The following is a 20,846-nucleotide window of genomic DNA, read 5'->3' as shown; positions in this document are numbered from 1 at the left end:
TGCTTGAACCCGGGAGGCAGAGATTGCAGTGAGCCAAGATTGCACCACTGTAGTCCACCCTGGGCGACAGAGCAAGACTGTCACACACACAAAAAGAATCGCTCAAGCTTATTAATTTTACTGTTCAGATCATCTACATATCCACTTTTTAAAAATCTGTTTGATTTATTGGTTTATAAGAGAATTTTTTAAAAACTCTCCAAATACAAGTAAAAGTCGTTTATTCCTCCCTTCTGTCAAATGTCACACTGTATGCAGTATGTGGAGGTTATGTTGCAGGGGAATATATTGTTTTATAATAATTAGATCTTTACATGTGAGTGAGTTTTTCTGTATATAATGTCCATCGTTGTTCGTTATGGTATTTTTTTCTTAATTTCCATTATATTAGTTACTAGAATCACTATCTTAGCTTTCTTTTCATTCAAAGTTACATAGTATTTCTAGCGTTCTTTATTTTCAGTCTTTTGGTGCTTTTTAAGTTGTCTCAAATCAATATGTTGTCTCATTGGATTTTTAATTCTTAGATTTATCTTTTTAATTGCTAAACTTGACCTAATTACATTTATTGTTATTATTTTCATCTTATTTCAGTTTCCATCAACTGTATTTTCTTTTGTTTTGTTTCACAGTTTTATATTACACCTAAGTTCCATTCTCTCTCTCTCTTTTTTTTTGAGATGGAGTCCCACTGGCCCAGGCTAGAATGCAATGGCACCATCTTAGCTCACTGCAACCTCCGCCTCCTGGGTTCAAGCAATTCTCCTGCCTCAGCCTCCTGAGTAGCTGGGATTACAGGCATGCACCACCATGTCCAGCTAATTTTTGTAGTTTTAGTAGAGACAGGGTTTCCTCATGTTGGCCAGGCTGGTCTCGAACTCCTGACCTCAGAGGATCCACCTGCCTCAGCCTCCCAAAGTGCTGGGATTATAGGCATGAGCCACTGTGCCCGGCCTAAGGTCAGTGCTGAGTTAATTTTTGTATGAGGTGAGAGATATAGGCTGAGGTTCACTTTTTTGCCTATTGAGGCCCCACTCTGCCAGCACCTTTTGTTGAATAGCCTCTCCTTCCTCCATTGAATTGCTTTTATATCTTTATTAAAAATCAAAAGGCTGTAGCTGTGTGGGTCTCTCTCCAGAGTCTCCATTTCGCTCCATCCATGCGTCTCTTCCTCCGTTAGCACCACGTAGTCTTGATGACTGTACCTTTTCAACAAGCCATGACGCTGGCTAGAGTGATTTCTCCTACATCTTTTTTCCAAAACATTCTAGTCATCTGAGGTCCTTTACACACATGCACACACATATAGTACCTTGTTTATGTCCACAAAAAGACATACTGGGATTTTGATAGGAATTACGTTACATCTGTAGATCAATTTTGGGAGAATGGACATTCCCAGCATTTTGTAAATTTTGTCACACAGATCTGGTACATGTTTTGCTAAAAGTATATCGAAGTACTTTCTTTCCTTAAAGTGACTGGGGTAGTGGTGTGCTTTTAACCTGGGTTTCCACATGTTCGTGTTCGTGTAGAGAAATGCAGTTGATGTCTCCGTGCTTCCCGCTTATTTTCATTCTCTCCTTTGCTTTCTATTGGGCACATCCCGTTTTCTTCTGTTGGTTTAAAAGTTGTGTTTTTGTTCTTGTTTTGCTTGCCCTCAGGGCCATTTCTAGGACTTGAAATGTTTGTTTGCTTTTCTAATTTCCCCAGTTTCCCCAGGCAGCAGGTCGGTGCCAGAGGTGTCTAGGCCACACAGGGTCACTGTCCTGACAGCAGCCCACCTGCCAGTCTTCAGCAGAGGTGAAGCCTTCCAGCCCTCTGTCATTCTCTCAGTCCATCACCTCCACTGAGACTGTGGTGGGCACTGGCCCTGTGCCATTTGGCAGTTGCTGCCAGCCCCAGGCACGGATTGCTCCCATTTCCAGGTAGCCCCACCTGTTCCTCCCCCAGGTCAGTAAGGAAGAGAATCCCGCAGGCCCCAGCTCGGGCAGGTCTCTTTTCTTGTGGCCACACACAGATAACTAACTCTGTGGGTCCTGGTGTTCCCTCTGGTCTGGCCGCAACTGCTTTCTCAGATAACTGGCTTTATCCTCATTGAGTTGGAGAATCTTAGAACCAGAGTTTACCTGAGAAGAAAGGCCCTTAAAGACCATTTGATCAATTTTTATTAATTTATTATTATTTTAAATAGAGACAAGTTCTCCCTATGTTGCCCAGGCTGGCCTCGAACTCCTGGCCTGAAGTGATCCTCCTGCCTGAGGTTCCCAAAGCGCCAGGATTACCAGTATGAGCCACAGCACCCGGTCTAGCCCAGTCGTTTTCAACCCCAGTGAACACATTAAACTGAAATGGAGAGTTGTAAAAATATCAATGTCTGGGTCCCCACTGCCCCGGCCCAATCAGTTAAATTAGCATTTCTGGGGGTGGGACTGGCCATCAGTGTTTTTAAAGGCTCTCCAGGGCTGGGCCTGGTGGCTTACGCTGTAATCCCAGTGTTTTGGGAGGCCGAGGCAGGCAGATCATGAGGTCAGTCAGGAGTTCGAGACCAGCCTGGCCAACATGGTGAAACCCCGTCTCTACTAGTGTGCACCTGTAATCCCAGCTACTCAGGAGGCTGAGGCTGGAGAACCACTGGAACCTGGGAGGCAGAGGTTGCAGTAAGCCAAGTTCGCGCCATTGCACTCCAGCCTGGAAGACAGAGTGAGACTCCATCTCAAAAAAAAAAAGGCTCTCCAGGAGATGCAAATGTGTAGCCAGGGTGTAGAACCACTGCCGTCATCCGATCCCTTCAGTTTCCTGATATCCCCTGGGTTAGTCAGGGTTCTCCAGAGACAGAACTAATCGGATGTGTGTATAGATACAGATAGATAAGAAGGTGCTTACTGAGGATTTGACTTCTGTGGTCATCGAGGCTGAGGAGTCCCATGGCAGACCTGCAAGCTGAGAAGGGAAGCCGGCCTGGCTTAGTCCAGGTCTCAAGGCCTCAGAACCAGGGGAGCTGACGGCGGGATCCTCAGTACAGGGCTAATGGCCCAAGAATCTGGAGGGCCACTGATGTAAGTCTCAGAGTCCAAAGGCCTGAGAACCTGGAACTGATGTCCAAGGGCAGGAGAAGGGTGTCCCAGCTCCAGGAGAGACAGAGAATTCACCTGTCCTCTGCCTTTTTATTCCATTGGGGTCCGCAGCTGATTGAGCGGTGCCCGCCCACACTGAGGGAGGATCTTCCCCCACACAGTCCACCCACTCAGTGACCCATCTCCTCCAGAACATCTCACAGACACACCCAGAAATCATGCTTCGCCAGCCATCTGGGTATCTCTTCATCCGGCCAAATCGACACCTAAAATTAACCATCACACCTAGAGGTGAGAAGAGACTTGCCTGAGGCCACACAGAGAGCTAGACTGATTTTGGGCTTTAGATGAATTTTCTCAGCTTTATCTCACCACCATTCATTTTCATCAGGTACTTCATGATTTCAAATCAGAGCATCCTCGACTTATTTCTGTCGCATCCAATTAGGCCCATGAGGCCAGGTTAAGCCAGAGCCTCTTTCTTAACTGCTGTTCATGATGGTGTAACATTGTTCTGAAACAGCTTCCCCCCGCGACAGTGTGAGCTCATTCTGGGCTGAACCAACACTTCCTGGGTCTCTGGCTGCTTCCCCACAGAGCTAATGGTGGCCTCCACACCGAGCACCGTGGAAACCGCTGTCCTCCAGGACAGTGGAGAACAGAAAAAAGCACCTGGGTTTTGGAGTCAGACCTAGATTTAAATCCTGGCTCCACCATGTAAACCTTTCAGACCCCTCAGTTTCCTCCTCTGTGATATGAGCTAAACGTATCTACCTCATAGCTGGGCTTCCTGGAAAGCTGGTCAAGCCTCACCTTCAGCATCCCTGGCTTGCACAGGCTCTTCCCAAAGCCCTGTGAAAGGCTCTAGTGGCGTCGTGGTTGTGTTTTTTATTCTTTTTCATAAACAGAGTATTCCCCCCAACACACGCAGCTTTAGACCCTGCCAAACTTGGATCTGCTCCTCCCCACCCCACAGAGTTGCTCTGGGAGTTAAGATTCTATTTATAAGGCATGTGACATACAATAGGTGCTCAATAAATGGTACTTCCCTCCAGAAGAGCCCAGAAGAGGGATGGAAAGACAGAGAACAGCAGGCGGTATACTTGTTACATGACCCTTTAATGTCCCATCCATCCCATGCAAAAGCCCAGCCCCGCAGGGAGGGTCGCTAAGGTGCCTGGCCCTTCGCGAGGGCTTCCTTGTCTCTGATGTGCCCGTGGATCCAGTCGAGGTAGCGGCTGACTTTGGTGTAAACGCCGTAGTTGTGAAGAAGCCCACAGCCCTCACCCCAGCTCACCAGGCCCACCAGGAACCAGGTGCCATGGAAGGAGGCGACCATGGGCCCCCCACTGTCGCCCTCGCAGGCGTCCTGCCGGTCCCCGAGGATGCCCGCACACAGCATGTTCTCAGACACCATGTTGCTCATGACCTCGCTGCACTCATTGCGCGGGACCACGGGAATCTTGATGAAGTTGAGGACGAAGGTGCGGTTTCTCTTGGCCTCCTTCTCTCGGCTGCTGTGGTAGCCCCAGCCCGTCACGAGGGTCTCCTGGCCGGCCTGAGTGAGCTTGCGCTCTGCAAGGCCGCTGTCCGGGAGACAGATGGGCACGATGGTCTGCGAGAGGGTGGCAGGCTGGGCCAGGCGCAGCAGCGCGATGTCATTGTCGGTGGTGCTCTTGGTGTAGTTGGGGTGGATGAAGACCTCCTCGATGTCCAGGTCCAGCTCCCACTTCTCCCAGCGCCGCAGGTCATACTCTCCTGCAGGGCAGAGGGCCCAGTCAGAATGGGCTGCGGGGAACCTCTCCCCAGCGGCACTTTCCCGAGGCCCACCCACTGCTGTGCCCATGCAGGCCTGGGCAGAGGGCCTGAAGAAGGTCCAGCCGGAGACTCTGCACCCACACGTCCCAGGTGCTGTCGGGGAGCCACCTGTCTATGCCATGGATCCCTATCAACGGTGACTTTTCCTGCCAGAAGGAGTGGCCAACAGATGTCAATCCTAAAGTGACAGGATGCTGGTCCACTTTCGGGAGTCATGGAGCCGTGAGACCAGAGAAGGAATGGGCAGGGCAGCAGGGAAGCCCGAGGCCCCTGGAAACCGCGGACACAGACCAGAGCCACAAAGGAACGTGGAGCAAAGGTAGCTGGAGAGACCCCAGGGGCAGTGAGACCCAGAGAGGAGGACCCCCAGAACATGGCACTGCCAGGGAGGACAGGGCCGGGTCCCACCTGGGAGAGAAGGTCGTCTCAGTCCAGACCGATGGCTCCTGGGGAAGAGCACCTGGGAATTCTAAGCCAAGCCCCACGGGGGGCCACTGGCCATAGATTATGCTGTAGGAAATGTGAACTTGGTCTTTCTCAATATACTTTTTCTTCTTTTTGGCATCAAGAGTTGAGCCAGACCCCTCCCCCCCCCGAAGAAATTGCCATAGATCAGGGCCAATGCATAGGTGCCCCCAGCCTGCTAGGGAAGCAGCCTGTGGCTTTGGCAGATGCTAGGCACCAGAGAACCCCCTACTGCAAAATACCAGCTGTCACAGGGGTGGGCAGGGTGGGGGCACCTAGGCCTCTTCCCCCCAAACACCTTCTGTGGAGCTCAAAAAGCCTCTTGCTTAAGCACCTGGGGAGCGGGGTCCCCTAAATCTGAACAGCCTGCCTGGTCCCCCTACCCAGGCCTCTGGCAGCCCCCTCCTGCCTGGCTCCAGCCCATACCAAGCCTGACAAGGAGCTTCTTGGACTCCTCCATGCAGTGGGCCGCTGTCAGCACCCAGGAGGGGTGGATGAGCACTGCCCCGCAGGCCAGCTTCTTCTTTGAGTCCAGCAGGACCACCTGGAATGGGGTGGGATGATGACGTCACAGGGCTGCCTCCTGACAGCCTCCAGTCCAGGGCACCTGGATCTCATATGCACTTTCCTGGGTTCCCTGGTCACATGGACATAGGCTTAGGCCCTTTCTGGTATCTTCTATTTTTGCTCATTTTATAGAGTTAGCCTGTCCCAGGGTATCTTCCTGGCTGTTCCTGTACCGTTCATACTGTTCCAGTCACCCTAAGCCACACCCAACATCGCCCAGTGAGCTCCTCTCATCCTTAGAGGCTTGGCCAGGCTGTGTGTCTTCCAGGAAGGCTTTGTGGCCCCCAGGTTGCCTGGATGTTCCCCTTGGGCCTCCCTCAGCCCCTGTCTTGAAGGGTCATCCTGGCTCTGGTCCCACTGGGCTGCCCGGTCTTTGGGGTCCTGACCCTCGCAGAGTCTGAGTCCCCAGGGCCAATACCCCCATTTCTTGGTTTCCATCTCCTTGATGCCTGGCAGAGAGGGGAGCCCAGTAAGTGTCAGTTCCCATGTGGATATGGAGGCTGGAGGTGTACTCAGGCCCAGCCCTTCCTCCTAGCCCTCTCCCATCAGTAGGGCTTCTGCCTAAAATCCCACCAGCAGAGCAGTCTTTCCAGCTCCTTTTAGAAACGGTAACCCTCCCTCCTGCAGACCCCTCCATCCCCCTCCCCTCACCCGCCCTGGCTGCTCCTCTTCCCTCAGGTTGCGTCCGTCTTTCCCTGAAGCACCCCCACCTTTATCACCCCTGCGAGAACTGCAATGCTTCCCTCCCAGTCTCTGCACAGCTGCCGGGATGGGCTTAGTGACCCCGGACCCAGCGCGGGAGCAGCCAGTGCTGCCTCGCCTCCTACCTGCCAGGGGCTGTCTCCCCGCCTGGTCATCTTCCCGTCAATGAGCCGCGGATCTACTTGGTCTTCTTGGTCTTCTGTGTCTCGTCGTTTCAGGTGACTGCGCTTCTTCTCTATGCGCCTCCATGGCCTCCCGCAAGGAAACTTCACTGAGGCAGGTGGAGGCGGTGAGGGGCCTGTGAGGCACTCCTCCCGAGATTGCCCTCCTGTCTTGGTCCTCCTCCTGCCTGCAGGCCACTTTGCCACAGTGCAGGGTTCAAGGAACCAATGACACTTAGACCACTCCATTAATATTAGCTATAAACCCCCTCCAGTCAGTCAGTCAGTCAGTCAGTCCACAAACAGTGCCACCGAATGGCAAGAGTCAGACCAGGCAGCATCATGCACTGGCTGTGTGTCCTTACATAGGTCATTAAACTTCTTGAAGGCTCATTGTACCCCAGGGCTGTTGGGGGTGATCCCTGAGATATAAACTACAAACCCCCTCCAGTCAGTCAGTCAGTCAGTCAGTCAACAAACATTACCGCCCAATGGCAAGAGTCAGGCCAGGCAGCATCGCCCACTGGATGTGTCTCCTTACATAGGTGGTTAAAATTCTTGAAGGCTCATTGTACCCCAGGGCTGTTGGGGGTGGTCCCTGGGATTAGTAAGGTTTTATGCTGGGATGCAGCCGAGCTCCTCACAGAGGAAAGGAATTACAGGGGGAAGGAGGTGAGCATTCTTGGAGAGCTCTTACAGTAAGCTTGGCATGTTTGTGAAGCCTCCCTGCCAAGAAAAGAGTGCATACACCATGGAGAACTGAGGGCGGGAAGGTAGGCCCCACTGTGCTCAAAATGGGCCTTGAATGCCAAGTCCAGATATCTAGACTTAAAGGGGCAATGGGACGCCGTCAGCAGGGGAGCTGCATAATGACAAGAGAATGGAGAGGATACAACAGCAACACAATTCCAGAAGCTGACAGCAGATAGATGGATGCAGTAACTGCCTTGGCAGACTGGAAAGCAAAAATCTCAGCCCGTGATGGGCTGAGAGAACCACAGGAGGCTGTGGGGCTGCCAGGAAGGCAGTGCAGGTGGGAGGGCATGTTGAGAGTTTGTAAGAGAAATTGCGAGAGCCCTCCTCCCTGGCTCGACTCCCCTCTCCCTGCCTGCAGAAGGTGAACGAGTAACTCTGACTAGGGACTCCAGGCCCCGCCTCAGGAAGGAGTGGTGCTCTTGGCTGACCACAGGGAGTCATGCAAATGTTCACAACCTGCACAGGCACCAGCTTCCCTGCCCTACCCTGCTCCGAGGGGCGGAACACCATGGGTGAGCATCCTCCATCCTTCATGAGCTTGGAGGAGTCCTCTTGGAAAGTAGCCTAAAAGGAAAGCCCTCACGATCTGGGGTTCTGCCAATGACAGGGCCTTCCCACCACCTTGCAGGAAACCCACAGGCCAGCAGGCCCACCAGGCATTTCTTTGCAGCTTCCTGCAAATCTCTAATTATTTCAAAATAAAAAGTTAAATTTTTAAATCTTTTTTTTACTTTTTTAAAGAATAGAGACAGGGTCTCACTGTGTTGCCCAGGCTGGTCTCAAACTCCCAAGCTCAAGCAATCCTCCCACCTCAGCCTCTCAAAGTGCTGGAATTAGAGGTCTGAGCTACTGAGCCTGGCCAAAATTTTTTTTCTGCAGAAGAATTGAATTATAAAGTTTAGAAAATTCTCTGAAAGAGTCTGGGCGAGGGAACTCGTGTGCGGGGTGAGCAGGCCTGTAATCCAAGCACTTCAGGAGGCCAAGGTGGGCGGATCACCTGAGGTCAGGAGTTCAAGACCAGCTTGACCAACATGGAGAAACCCCATTTCTATTAAGAATACAAAATTAGCTGGGCGTGGTGGCGCATGCCTGTAATCCCAGCTACTCGGGAGGCTGAGGCAGGAGAATCGCTTGAACCCGGGAGGCGGAGGTTGCGGTGAGCCGAGATCGCGCCATTGCACTCCAGCCTGGGCAACAAGAGTGAAACTCCATCTCAAAAAAAAAAAGAAAAAAGAAAAAAGAAAAAAGAAAGTTCCCTGAAAGAAAACACAAAGTCAAAGAGATGGGAAATAGAAGAGACAATAAAACTAGAGGAAAGAGGTCTGAATAATGGGAGGTCCAGAAAGAGAAAACAGAGGAAGTAAAGGGGAGATTATAGAAGAAATAAGTAACAAGTGTCCCTAGAGGTAGAAGATAGGAATTTCCGCATTAAAAGGGTCCACCTTTTAATGAAAATGAATGAAAAAATCACCCACGCCAAGAAACAGCATGCTGAAATGTAAGAGTTGTAAAACTCTGATTTTTAAAGTTTCGTACCGATATAAATTTGATTAAAATGCATAAAAAGGAAAATATAAAAGACAGCAGAATCAGGATTCTCTTCTCTCCTCAAGGAAGCAAGCGGGTAGAGAGGGAAATGCGATGCACGCCGGACAACGTCAGAGAAAATAAACGCAGCCAAGGCTACGTGGAGGAGGACGCTGCAGGCCTGGCCCCAGATCCGCTCACCCTGGGGAGCGGAGCCACCCCTCGGCTCGCGCTCCGGGAAGTGGCCCCAGGTGCGCAGGGGCGCTCGGAGGAAGGCGGGGACGCCAGGAAGAAAGGAAGCAGGGAAAGCGGAGGGCGCGCCCCGCTCCCGGGCTGACTGAGCTCACAGCTGCCCCGATGTTGGGGTGCGTCTGCCGCTGCCCCAAGGCTCAACTCTGTTCCTCGCTCCCTCTCTAGAAGCCCTCCTGAGCCTCCCGAGCCGCGTCCCGTCAGGGGACCTGCCCACCCCCGCGCGAGCACCAGCCGTCATTCCCGGGCGATGTAACGGGGGCCTCTCACCTGAGGGCTGACACTGCAGGAGGTCGTCCCCCAGCTTGTAACCGGGCGCGCAGCTGCAGCGCCGCCAGCCCACCTCCTCCAGGCAGTAGTGTGTGCAGCCGCCGTTGTCCAGCGAGCAGTTGAGGAAGCTCACCTCTGCGGGCAGGGCAGGGCGCGGGCAGCTGGCGCTGGCGCCGCGCCCCCCACCCGGCCCCGCCCCGCCCCACCGCCCGCCCGCACCGCCTCTCCCCCTCACCGCGCTGGCAGAAGCGGCCCTCCCAGCCGCTGCGGCAGTCGCAGCTGAAGCTGCCGATGCCATCGATGCACGTGCCGTGCCCGCAGCACAGGCTGCTGCACGGGTGCTCCAAGGGCAAGACCAAGCACTGGTCACCGTCTGCGACACAAGGCGGGGTAGGGGGTCAGCGGCCAGAGACCTCGAGTGGCGCGGGCGCCGGTAGTCCAGCCGGGGATCTAGAACGCACTCACCGACGTGCTTGGACCAGAAGGCCAGCTGCAGAGAGAGCGCGCAGCGTGAGGCGCCTGCAGCCGGTGTGCGGAGGGGGCGCGCCCGCGTGGGGCAGGGCAGCGGGTGAGCGGGCAGGGGAGGGGAGGGCTTCCAGACGAACAGGGATGGACGCCCGATGGTCGTCGGCCCGCTAGGAGCTGGTGCTCCCTGCCCCCCCCCCCCCCGCCCAGCCTCCCACATCCCTGGAGCAACACCCTCTCCCCATGCAGCTGCAGCCCTGCTCACGACTGTCCGCTCCCACAGCAGCCTCTGCCACGCAAGGGACCCGAATCCCTCTCCAAGTCACTCGGCCTCCTTCCAGCCCCCTCACTCCCTCTGCCCGAGGGCTCTGGGGGACCCCTGAGCATCTCGCCTTTCCCTAAGCCAGTGTTCTTCAGAGTCGGGGGGATGGGGGCAGAGGGTCTGCGTTCCTAACCAGGCACCAGGGTTGCTGCTGCGGCTGGTGCTGCTGGTCTGGGACCACCCACCCCACGCTGAGACCCAGAGCCTGTGCCTGATTGCCTGCTCCATCAGGGAAGCTAGCCAAGGCCTGCTGGGGCTGAGAGACCATGGGTGAGGTGGGAGCACGGTGGGGACTTGATGTGATCAGATATGTGCCTGCAGAAAGTCACTGTGGTGTCTGCCAGGGAGGCCATTGGGGAAAGAGGTGGTGGGGATGGAGGGGAGCAGATGGGGGTCCAATCAAGGAGGTGGAGGCTGAGGGCAAGAGGGTACAGGCCAGAGGGTCTCCTGCCTTGAAAGCCTCCACTGGAAAGCATCTCTGGATGCCTTGGAAGGGGGCCCAGGCCATGCACAACTTTCAGGTCCTAGTGGCTGAAGCAATCCCCAGGGACAGAGCGAGTCTGAGCCTTGCCTGGGGGAGCCAGCCCTGCTACCAAGCTCACCCTGCTACCTAGGGCCACCTCCACAGGACTCTGGGGGCTCCAAAGGACTCTGACCCTTAGACAAATAGGACACAGACCCTGTCTTCCCCTGAGCAATCAGATTTTCTCCCTTTGATGTGAGGCACAGAGTGAGCGATTTTATGTGGACAGAAGTGAGTCTTGGTTACACACACCCTGATCAGCAGAGGCGTGGGTGGAAGCAGGATGGCCTTTGGGTCCCCTCTTTGTGAGATGGGAAAGGGAGGCAGTGGTACTCAGTGGTGGCCGGAGGGTGGACTGAACCACCTGCACTGTGGTTGGTGGGAGTCACCGCCTAGGGTTGCCCCACACTCTTTCCTGGAGCTTCTTCCTGAATTCTGTTTCTTGGGGTCACATGTGCCTGGCCAACCCCGTAGGACCAGTATCCTAATCGCTCCACTCAGCCACCCCCACAACCCCCAAGAGGGCCTCAGCATTGAGTCCCCACCTGCTCCTCCCGGCCCCTGCTGGTCACCAGCTCACCCCTGAGCCTCATCCTCTGGACCCATGGTGGCCTTACTGTGTCATCCACATTTTGGAAAATTTCCTTGGCCTCCTCGAAGTCACAGATCTCCTCTATGCACTCCCGCTCCAGGCTGTTGGGACGGAGCTCCTCCAGGAAGGAGTTGGCGCGTTTGCGGATCCGCAGCACCTGGTGGGCACGCTCGCTGCTGGAGAACACTGAGTCTGGTTTTGGAGGGAGGGGGAGCTCACCTTGGTGGAGGGGCCTAAGAGGGGCTAGGGCCATGAGAAGGTCTAAGGAAGCAGAGCTGGGAGAGCCTGGGAAGGTCTTGTCTCCACCCCCCTCAAGACTCATTCTAATTCTAGGTCATGGCTCTGCCCAGGGCTTCTCTGCTCTTTTCCTCCCCAGGAAGCAGATGGCAGTTGGAGGATGAAGCCTTGCTCTGAGATGGAGAGGCCTCCCTGTGAACCCCACCCCGACCTCTGTGTGACCTTGAGCCAGCGTCTTTACCTTTCTAAGGTTCAATTTACTCATCCAAAAACATGGGGATAAGACCGTCATGTAAAACATCCAATATAGTCCCTGGCCCAGAGATAAGCACTCAAGCCCTGGCTACTTCTGTAAAGGCTGCCAACTTAAATCATCTCACTGTTCCATCAGTACACCATGTGCAGCCCCATCTTGACATATCCCCTCAGTCTTCCTCTCCTCCCCCGACCAAGTATTCCCCATGCTCCTCCCCTTGGGCAGGGACACCTGGAGGATAGACAGACCTATTACCCAGGGAGGGTCCCCAAGTGTCCCCTGGGCTCCGCGAAGTGTTTGTCTTGGGTGCAGGGCACAGTCAGGAGGGAAGGATCAAGTTGAAGGTGTGAGCAAGAGGGGATGGAGGGAAAGGTGTCATAAAGAAGGGTATGCCTGAGCTGAGGACACCTCGGGAAAGGGTGGGGGCGCAGGTCCCAGGCAGATAAGCAGCTCAATAAAGGCACGAATGAAACCAACAGCCTGGTGTGGCTCTAGGGGCCCATGTGTCCTGCAGACCTCCCCGAGAATCATGGCCTCCTCCCGTTGGCTCTGGAGACCAGGAAAGGCGTTGGGGCAGGGCAGCCTTGAGGCCGGTGTGCATTTGCGTAGGAGAGGCTGGGCTGGACAGTGTGGGTGGTAGCCTGGGCCTGGGGTCTTCACAGTTGAGGGAGTGAGTAGGTGGAGAGGGAAGACCCAGGGGACTCTGTGACCATCCCCGTGTGGAGGAGGGAGCTTTAGGAGGTCATCGCGGGGCTCCCTGCCATCACGTGTACCTGCCCTGGCAGCCCCCGTGTGGCACTCTGGCAGCTGGCCTACCTGGGACTTGTCAGTCGATTCCTGCCATTCCCATCTGCCCCTCACCTCACCCAGGGCTCAGAGAGATGGTGGAAGCTATGAAGGCCTGGGCAGATGCCCACCAGGGCCTTGTAGAGGCCACAAGGGTCCTGGGGTAGGGGTGGGGTGGCCTTACCGAGAGGAGCTGGTGTGCTGGAAATTCCCCAAGTGGCCACGAACAGCAGAAGGCTTGTGAGCCGCCACATTCCGGAGGCGCTGGCACCTGTCTGAGGAGGACTTCTGAGCTCCGGGCAGTGCCCACCCCCGCTGCTGCTCTGCCTGCACCCCCAGGTGGAAGCAGAATGAAAGGGCTGTCCCTGTGTGCTGGCTGTCAGGGCGGAAGCTGGGATTGAGGGTCCTTGTTCGTGAGACACATAGTCACCCTCAGAAGGCCTCGGCTGCCTGCTGTACGTGGGGCTGAGGTCACACTGCCTGCCTAGAAAGCAGCTCCAAAATGCGGTGGAGAGGGCACCAGGATGTTTGTGCCCTCCTTGGGGACAGTGGGGTGGCTGCCTCTACCAGTCTGACGACTGGGCCGAGAATATTAGCTAACGTTGATTGGACACCCATGGTGTCCTTCAAACAACTTTTACAGGATTCAGAGGGCAGGCCATGAAGCCAGACTGCACGGTGCAATTTCTAGCTCCAGCACTTACTGGAGGACAATGTTGGGCAAGATGCTTAACTGCTCCATGCCTCAGTTTCCTCATTTGTAAAATGCATGGAATAACGTATTGTATTTCTGCCTTAAAGTGTGTTGTAAGAATTAAACAGGCTTTGCACATAGCTCATGCTCAGTAAACATGAGATACGACACCAGTTAAGGTTCACAACCACCCAAGAGGTAGCTATTAATGCTGTCAATCCCATTTCATAGAGGGGGAAACTGAGACTCGGAGGAGTTAAGTGGTTTATTAAAAATCCAACCCTCGCTGGCTTCCGTTGATTGCACAGGAAAGTCACCAACCCAGGGGATGGATCAGATTCTGTCCCTCATCCTCCAGGAATAGGGTCTCACACCGTCAGTACACTGCAGGCACCAGACTCGGAAGATTGAGGCTGGGTCCTGGGCATCCATGTTTACATCCGTGTGTTACTCTCAGAGCCAGGACTCAAGGCCAGGACTGTGTGGTTTTAGGCCTGGAACCTCAACCCCTGCCCCAAACCACCCGGTGCCTCACAAGGCCACAGAGATAGCCCTGGTGGCCAGAGAGCAAGGAGCCCTCCCCAGTGGATAGGCCACCTGGCCCTCTGCACACCCTGCCGGACCCTGCTCGCCATTCTGGCTGACTCCCTCTGAGGCTGCTTCTGAGATTTGTTCAAATCCGACACCCCCAAAGGTGGAAGTGGGGTGGGGAGAATAGAGGGTCCTGGGCGGCAACCTGTCTGTTGGAATGGCCCTGGGCCCTGGAGACCCTCAGCCTGGAAGGAGGGAGGTGCGTGGCAAAGGGACCTGGGACTGTGGCTGCCAGGCCTGGCCTGTGGAGGGCCTTGTGTCCTTTTACCCCAAACTCAGGCTTATTGTACACCCTGGCTGGAGGATTCAGCCCTCATCACCACCTAGCTCTCTTCTCCCGGGGCAGCCCTCCCTCCACACCCCTCATAGACCTGCCTGGAGGGGGACTCACAGGGGCGGGCCGTGGAGATACCGCAAGTTCGCCGTCCTGCCGCCATGACAGCCTGGAGTTTGAGTTAATCCATAACCACAAATATTTGCTTGGCCCTCAGCACTGAGGCCTCCCTCTCCGCAGACAAACAGTGGCACTAGCACTCCTGGTCCTAGCTCAGCACGGCTTGGTCTACCCGAAGCCCACCTCTGCCCACCAAGGATGCCGTCCAGCACGGAGGGAGGTGAGGGCAAAACCGTTGACAGATGTGGTCTCATTTTAGCCCCATAGTGGCTGGCTGAGGGAGGAACGTTGTCCCTGTTTTTCAGATGGGGACATTTTTACCCAGAGATATTGTAGTTTGCCCAAGATCAGCACAACAGGTGATAATCCGTATTTCATCAAATCTAAGATGCCATTAATTATAAGAAGCACCTATTTATGTGCCACTATACAAGAAAAAAGACACTGTCCCAGTGACATGCCATCCCAATTTCTGATATGTAAAACCATGAGAAGATGCTCCTTTTAGGGTTCCCAGTGCATGGGTGCTGGGCACGGGGCTCCACCCTCACCTTCACCTCCCCTCCCCTCACACACACAACTGCACATAGCATCCCTCTAACCTCTATTTTTCAGGTAAGGACACTCAAGTCTTGCGTTACTCGCCCAGAGTCACTGAGCTGGTAGTTGACAGATTTAATTGAAACCCAGGTCTTGCTGCTTCCATTTGGCCCCTTTTGTGAACCAGTAGGAAAAACGAACAGGATTCCGGAAAGGCTGCAACAATTTCCTGGCTGGGGTGCCAGAAGGGAGAAGGGCAGAAATAAAGGGTCCAGCTCAGCACCTTTGCCTTTGTCCTGCAGCCTGTCAGCATTTACTAAGTGTCTTCCTGCTCTGAACCAGGCTGCACCAGAGATGCCCCCCTTTCCTCCCTGCCTTACCTGTTCCTGGGAAGACTTGCCCACATTCCTCCTCAAAGTCTGCACCTCTAAACGGGGCATGTGACCCTGCCTCACTGGCTTCCGTTGATTGCACAGGGAAGTCATCAACCCAGGGGATCCATCGGATTCTGTCCCTCATCCTCCAGGAGTAGGGTCTCACACCGTCAGTACACTGTAGGCACCAGACTCGGAAGAATGAGGCCAGATCCTGGGCATCCATGTTTACGCTTAAAGCAGAGGAAACTGATGAGAAGAAAGATGCTGGTGTGCAGAGGGAGGCTGAGGCCGCGTACACCTGGAGAGTCCCAGGGAGCAGCGGAAAGAGGCCCCTGCCTCCTTATGACTGGTGGCACTTCCCGGCTTCAGGTGCAGGAGGGTCCCCATGCCCTCCTAAAACCCTCTTCCTCCTGAAGTTTCTTCAAATTGGCTGGAACAGCTCTGGTTGATTGTAACCAGATGCCTCCTGCTGAGGCACCACACCATGCTGGGCTGTGGTGGTACCAGGTCCTCCTAGTAAAAAACTCTAACAAGCCAGGCCCACCTTGCAGGGCGCAGGGGCAGGTACACAAGGGAAATGCTTACAGAATTCAGAGGAGAGGGCAATCAGTACAAACTGGCATAGCCAGGGGAGGCTGCCTGTAGGAGGTGACACTTCAGCTAGACATCAAAGAACAGACAGGAGGAAAGACCCCCCGCTCCCGCCCCACCCCAGGTGGGGAGAGAATGGGGAGACACAGAACACAAGCAGCTGGGAGGTGCTGGGAGGGGTGGAGGTGGAGAGGAGGTGCAGGGTGAGGCAATGGATTTTGGAATTGAGACTATGAGAAGTGGAGAGCCAGGAGCTGTTTGGGACAGGCTGTGGTAGCTGCCTAGAGAAGCAGAGACAAGCTCCTGGGAACTCAGGCAGGAAGCATGAAGACCCCATACACAACCACACAAGGCACCAGCTTGTACCTCCCTGTTCTTGCTCCAGGCGTCGCCCCCGCAAGCCTGCAGGGATCACTGCCGTCTGCTTTGCCTTCCAGGCGCAAGACGTTGTGGGTATTCTTTTGGCGCCGCTTCCCTTCCCCACTGACTTCTCGCCCTCCACTCCTCCCCACCCCAGCACAGGCAGCCGCTCCAGGGCAAGTCTATGCAGGCTCCACACACTGATTCTGACCTGCATAATGGACACTGCCGGGCACCCATGTCCAAACCAGCCCAGATGCCCAAAGCACTGGCACCGGTACGAGCCAGGACGGCTGCAGTGCTCCCAGGTGCCCAGTGCTGGGGGTTGGGGGTGCCACGGCTTGGGAGGCTGCCCAGAGGGCGGGAGGGTCCTCTGCAGAGCTCTGCACGCCTGTCGGCCGACGGGGGCTCTGCACCGAGGGCTGCGTCACGGACTCCTCTTCGGCCTGCAGCGCAGGAAACCCCGTCACCTCCTCGAGGCAGGGACGGTCCTGCCGCCAGCCATTCCTGGGATCCCAATGGTCTCTGCAGTTACACCGGGTTCCAGCCGGCGGCGCCGCGCCGCCCCGCTCCTGCGGAGGAGCCAGGCGAGCTTCACAGGCGCGGCCTCACCCGCTGGACTTGCCAGGTGTGAGCCGCCCCACGTGGACCCGAACGCGGTCAGGTCCACCCAGGAAGCCAGAGCAGGACTTTGGACAGCAAGCTTGCTGTGTTAGACAGCAGAGGGACATCTGTGGCTAAGGAATTCGCTGCACCGATGAAGACCCAAGCAAAGGAGTAAGAACCAAACGTAGGTGGGGCAAGGCCAGCCACAACTAATGGAGGAGGCGGTGTTCCAAAGACTTCAGCTCTGAAGTCAGGTTCACACGGCCTTAAACCTCCGCTAGCCTTTTTCTGACAGGAGGATTTAACTTCCCTGCGTCTCAATGTCCACATCTGTAAAATGAGGTCAGCGTCCATCTCAGGTGACTGTTATAAGGGTCACGTTAAATATTTTATTAATTTTTTAATTAAAAAAACTTCTTTGAGACAGGGTCACTCTGGCTCTGTCACCCAGGCTGGAGTGCAGTGGCGGGATCACAGCTCTCTGCAGCCTAGACTTCCTGGGCTCAAGCGATTCTTCTGTTTCAGCCTCCTCAGTAGCTGGGATCACAGGCCTGTGCCACCACACCCAGCTAATTTTTAAAAAATTTTAGGAGAGAGGAGGTCTTGCTGTGTTGCTCTAAAACTCCTGACCTCAAGTAATCTTCCCTCCTCAGCCTCCCAAAGTGCTGAGATTACAGGCGGGAGCCACTGTGCCTGGTCTTATTTTTAAGTATTTTATACAAAGCGGACATGGCCTGGGACTTAACAGTTGATCACTCAACAATAATTTCCTCTCTCAGCTCCCCAAATATCCTGGAGAGAAAAGTCAGGTACCACACGAAGCTTTGTGGGGATCAAAGCCAGATGATAACCGGCGTTACCCTTCCCACAGGCCTGGGAAGGTCAGGGAGGGGCCGACTAGGAGGGGAAGGGGTCAAGGACAGCTGCTGATGTGTGGAAGCTCAGACTGCACAGATCTGTTGTACCGATTAGGGCGGGTCATTCAGTCAGCAGTAATCTGTACAACACTCCCCACCCCTTGTGTTTTGGTCCTGGCTCTGCCGATAGGTGCCAGAAACCCAACTTGAGCTCCCTCTGCTGAATAGTGATTAGAGATGGGCTGTTGGTCAGGGCTGACTGGACTAAGGTTCTTTGTCACCCCATGCCAAGCCCCTGTGTGGGCACTGCCCATTCTCCATTCTCTCTGCAGGGACGCTGTGCTGCTCAGCCCACCCCAAGCAGGGCAGGGAGGGGAGACACTAGAGAGGCTCCCGGGAGCTCCTTAGTAAGAAGTGGCATTGGATGGATGCAGTCCATTGTCTCTCTCTTTTTGTTGTTGTCAGGTTATTGTGGTATAATTTACATACAGGGAAACTCACACTTTAAAAATGTACAGTTCTGCTTGTTTTGACAAAGGTATGTTATAGTGCAGCCACCACCACATCAATATAGGACATTTTCATCACTCTCAGAAGTTCTGTGTTCTACTCCAACTCTTGGTAACCACTGATTGGATTTCATCTCTATAATCTGCATTTTCCAGAATAGCATATAAAGGGAATCCTACACAGCACATATCTTTTTTTTTTTTTTGAGTTGGAGTCTTGCTCTGTCACCCAGGCTGGAGTGCACTGGTGTGATCTTGGCTCACTGCAATCTCCACCTCCTGGGTTCAAGCGATTCTCCTGCCTCAGCCTCCTGAGTAGCTGGAATTACAAGCACATGCCACCACACCCGCTAAACTTTTTGTATTTTTTAGTTTCACCATGTTGGTCAGGCTGGTCTTGAATTCCTGACCTCAAGTGATCCGCCCACCTCAGCCTCCCAAAGTGCTGGGATTATAGGCGTGAGCCACCATGCCCAGCCAGTACATAGCTTTTTAGGACTGCCTTCTTTCACTCAGTATAAAGCTTTTGAGATTCATTCAGTGTGGATGTCTGTATCAGTACTTTATTTCTTTTTTCTTTTTTTTTTTTGAGACGGAGTCTCGCTCTGTTGCCCGGCCTGGAGTACAGTGGCCGGATCTCGGCTCACTGCAAGCTCCGCCTCCTGGGTTCATGCCATTCTCCTGCCTCAGCCTCCTGAGTAGCTGGGACTATAGGCACCCGCCACCTCGCCTGGCTAGTTTTTTGTATTTTTTAGTAGAGACGGGGTTTCACCGGGTTAGCCAGGATGGTCTCGATCTCCTAACCTCGTGATCCGCCCGTCTCGGCCTCCCAAAGTGCTGGGATTATAGGCTTGAGCCACCATGCCCGGCCTATTTCTTTTTATTGCTGACTGGGCTCCACTATATAGATGTACCACAATCTGTTATCCATTTGCCAGTTCTTGGCCATCATTAGATGAAGCTGCTAGAACATTTATGTACAGGTCCTTGTGTGGGCATATGTTTTCATTTTTCTTGGGTAATATCTAGGAATGAGATTGCTGAGTCATGTGGTGAGTACATGTTTACTTTTGGGAAAAAAGAAAATAAAGTCAAACTTTTCCAGAGCGGTAGTGGCATTTTGCATTCCCACCAAGCAATGTCTGAGTGTTCCTGTTACTCTGCATCCTCACCAGCATTTGGTGTTGTCGGTTGTTTTTTACTTTTAATTTTTAGCTTTCTTAATAGATGTGTAGTGGTATCTCATTGCAGCTTTAATTTTCATTTCCCTCTTCTCTGATGATTTTGAGCATCTTTTCCTGCGCTAATTTGCTATTTATATTTTCTTTGGTGAAGTGCCTGTTTAAATCTTTGGGCTGTTTTTTGTTTCTTTGTTTTTGAGGGTTTTTTAAATTGAGTTTTTAGAATTTGTATGTATCCTAGTAACAAGCTCTTTGTCAGCTAAGTATGTTGCAAAAATTTCCTCCCAGTCTGTGACTTGTCTTTTATACTTAACAGTGTCTTTTAATGAACAGATGTTTGTAATTTTGATGAAGTCCAATTATCAACATTTTCTTTTATGGTTCTTGTTTTTGTGTCCTACCAAAGAACACTGCCTCATTCAAGGTCACAAAGGCTTTCTCTTACGTTTTCTTCTAGAAGATTTATGGTTTTCACTCTTACATTTATATCTCTGACCCATTTTGAATTTGTTAATTTTGGTATATGGTGTGAGGTAGGGGCCAGGAATCATTCTTTAAAATATATGGAGATCTAGTTGTCACAGTCCCATTTCTTGCAATCACTATCCTTTCTCCCATTGAATTGCTTTGGTGCTTTGTTGAAATCAATTGACTATATATGCATACATCTACTTCTGGACTCTATTTTGTTCTGTTAATCTATCTTTCATTCTTATGCCAACATTATAATGTCTTAATTGCTATTACAAGATTCAAGTAAGTCATGAAATCAAGTAGTGTAAGTCCTCCAACTTTGTTCTTATTTTTCAAAATTGTTTTGGCTATTCTATGTCCTTTCTACTTCTGTATAAATTTTAGAACTAATTTCTCAATTTCTAAAAAAAAATTTCTGGTGGAATTTTGATTTGGATTGAGTTGAATCTATAGAACAATTTAGGAATAAAAGACATCTTAAGAGTGAGTGTTCTGATCTATTAGCATGGTATTTCTCTACATTTATTTATCTCTTTGTTAATTTCTCTCTCCAATGTTTAATTGTTTTCAGGTATAGGTCTTGAACATCTTTTGTTAAATTTATCCCTACTTATTTCATATTTTAAAAATGTTATTGTAAGTGGCGTTTTAAAAATTTGGACTTATAATTGTTTGTTGCTAGTATTTATAAATACAATTGCCTTTTTAAATTGAGACATTATTTCCTGATTCTATAGACATGATAAGATGATCAACTATCCCATTGGTCTGGGATTGTACCGTTTTTAACACTAAAAGTCCTAAAGAAGAAGCCAAAAAGTTAAAAGTAAACTCTCCCTTGGGAAGAGAAAAGTTGAGGTTTTCAGTTATTGATACAAGACATTAGGGGAAAGGTACAA

At 52.7% G+C, this 20,846-nt stretch overlaps 2 protein-coding genes across 3 annotated transcripts; one reads left to right on the top strand and one right to left on the bottom strand.

Moving 5' to 3' along the window:
• Nucleotides 1–3,945: 3,945 nt before the first annotated feature.
• PROC (protein C, inactivator of coagulation factors Va and VIIIa) lies at nt 3,946–14,547 on the bottom strand. 2 transcript variants are annotated; one of them, XM_033231859.1, is made up of 9 exons: nt 14,450–14,547; nt 12,958–13,044; nt 11,520–11,686; nt 10,058–10,082; nt 9,828–9,965; nt 9,593–9,727; nt 6,755–6,900; nt 5,787–5,904; nt 3,946–4,835 (listed from the first exon to the last, which is right to left on the bottom strand). In XM_033231859.1, the coding sequence occupies exons 1-9, from the start codon at nt 14,493–14,495 to the stop codon at nt 4,246–4,248; spliced, it is 1,452 nt and encodes a 483-aa protein (XP_033087750.1). In that variant the 5' UTR covers nt 14,496–14,547; the 3' UTR covers nt 3,946–4,245. The 2 variants fall into 2 exon arrangements, with proteins under 2 accessions (XP_033087750.1, XP_033087751.1); XM_033231860.1 differs by having other exon boundaries at nt 12,958–13,048; nt 14,450–14,534.
• Nucleotides 8,773–9,585, top strand: LOC117095162. The gene has a single exon (XM_033231861.1). It carries the CDS (start codon nt 9,102–9,104, stop codon nt 9,408–9,410), a length of 309 nt encoding a protein of 102 aa, XP_033087752.1. The 5' UTR covers nt 8,773–9,101; the 3' UTR covers nt 9,411–9,585.
• Nucleotides 14,548–20,846: the final 6,299 nt, after the last annotated feature.

The sequence above is a fragment of the Trachypithecus francoisi genome, unplaced genomic scaffold (genome assembly GCF_009764315.1).
Source record: "Trachypithecus francoisi isolate TF-2019V2 unplaced genomic scaffold, Tfra_2.0 Lachesis_group13, whole genome shotgun sequence".
NCBI classification, from domain to species: domain Eukaryota; kingdom Metazoa; phylum Chordata; class Mammalia; order Primates; family Cercopithecidae; genus Trachypithecus; species Trachypithecus francoisi.
The sequence above is the reverse complement of the archived record's forward strand: the minus strand, read 5'-3'. Positions and strand labels throughout refer to the sequence as shown.

Excerpts from the sequence above, each read along its gene's own strand:
- LOC117095162 (XM_033231861.1), top strand. The coding sequence starts at position 9,102 with ATGCATAAAAAGGAAAATATAAAAGACAGCAGAATCAGGATTCTCTTC.
- PROC (XM_033231859.1), bottom strand. The coding sequence starts at position 14,495 with ATGGCGGCAGGACGGCGAACTTGCGGTATCTCCACGGCCCGCCCCT. Across the intron at positions 10,083-11,519 it reads TCCAAAATGTGGATGACACA|CTGGCCTTCTGGTCCAAGCA; the intron begins GTAAGGCCACCA and ends CTCTCTCTGCAG. Across the intron at positions 9,966-10,057 it reads CTTCTGGTCCAAGCACGTCG|ACGGTGACCAGTGCTTGGTC; the intron begins GTGAGTGCGTTC and ends CTTGTGTCGCAG.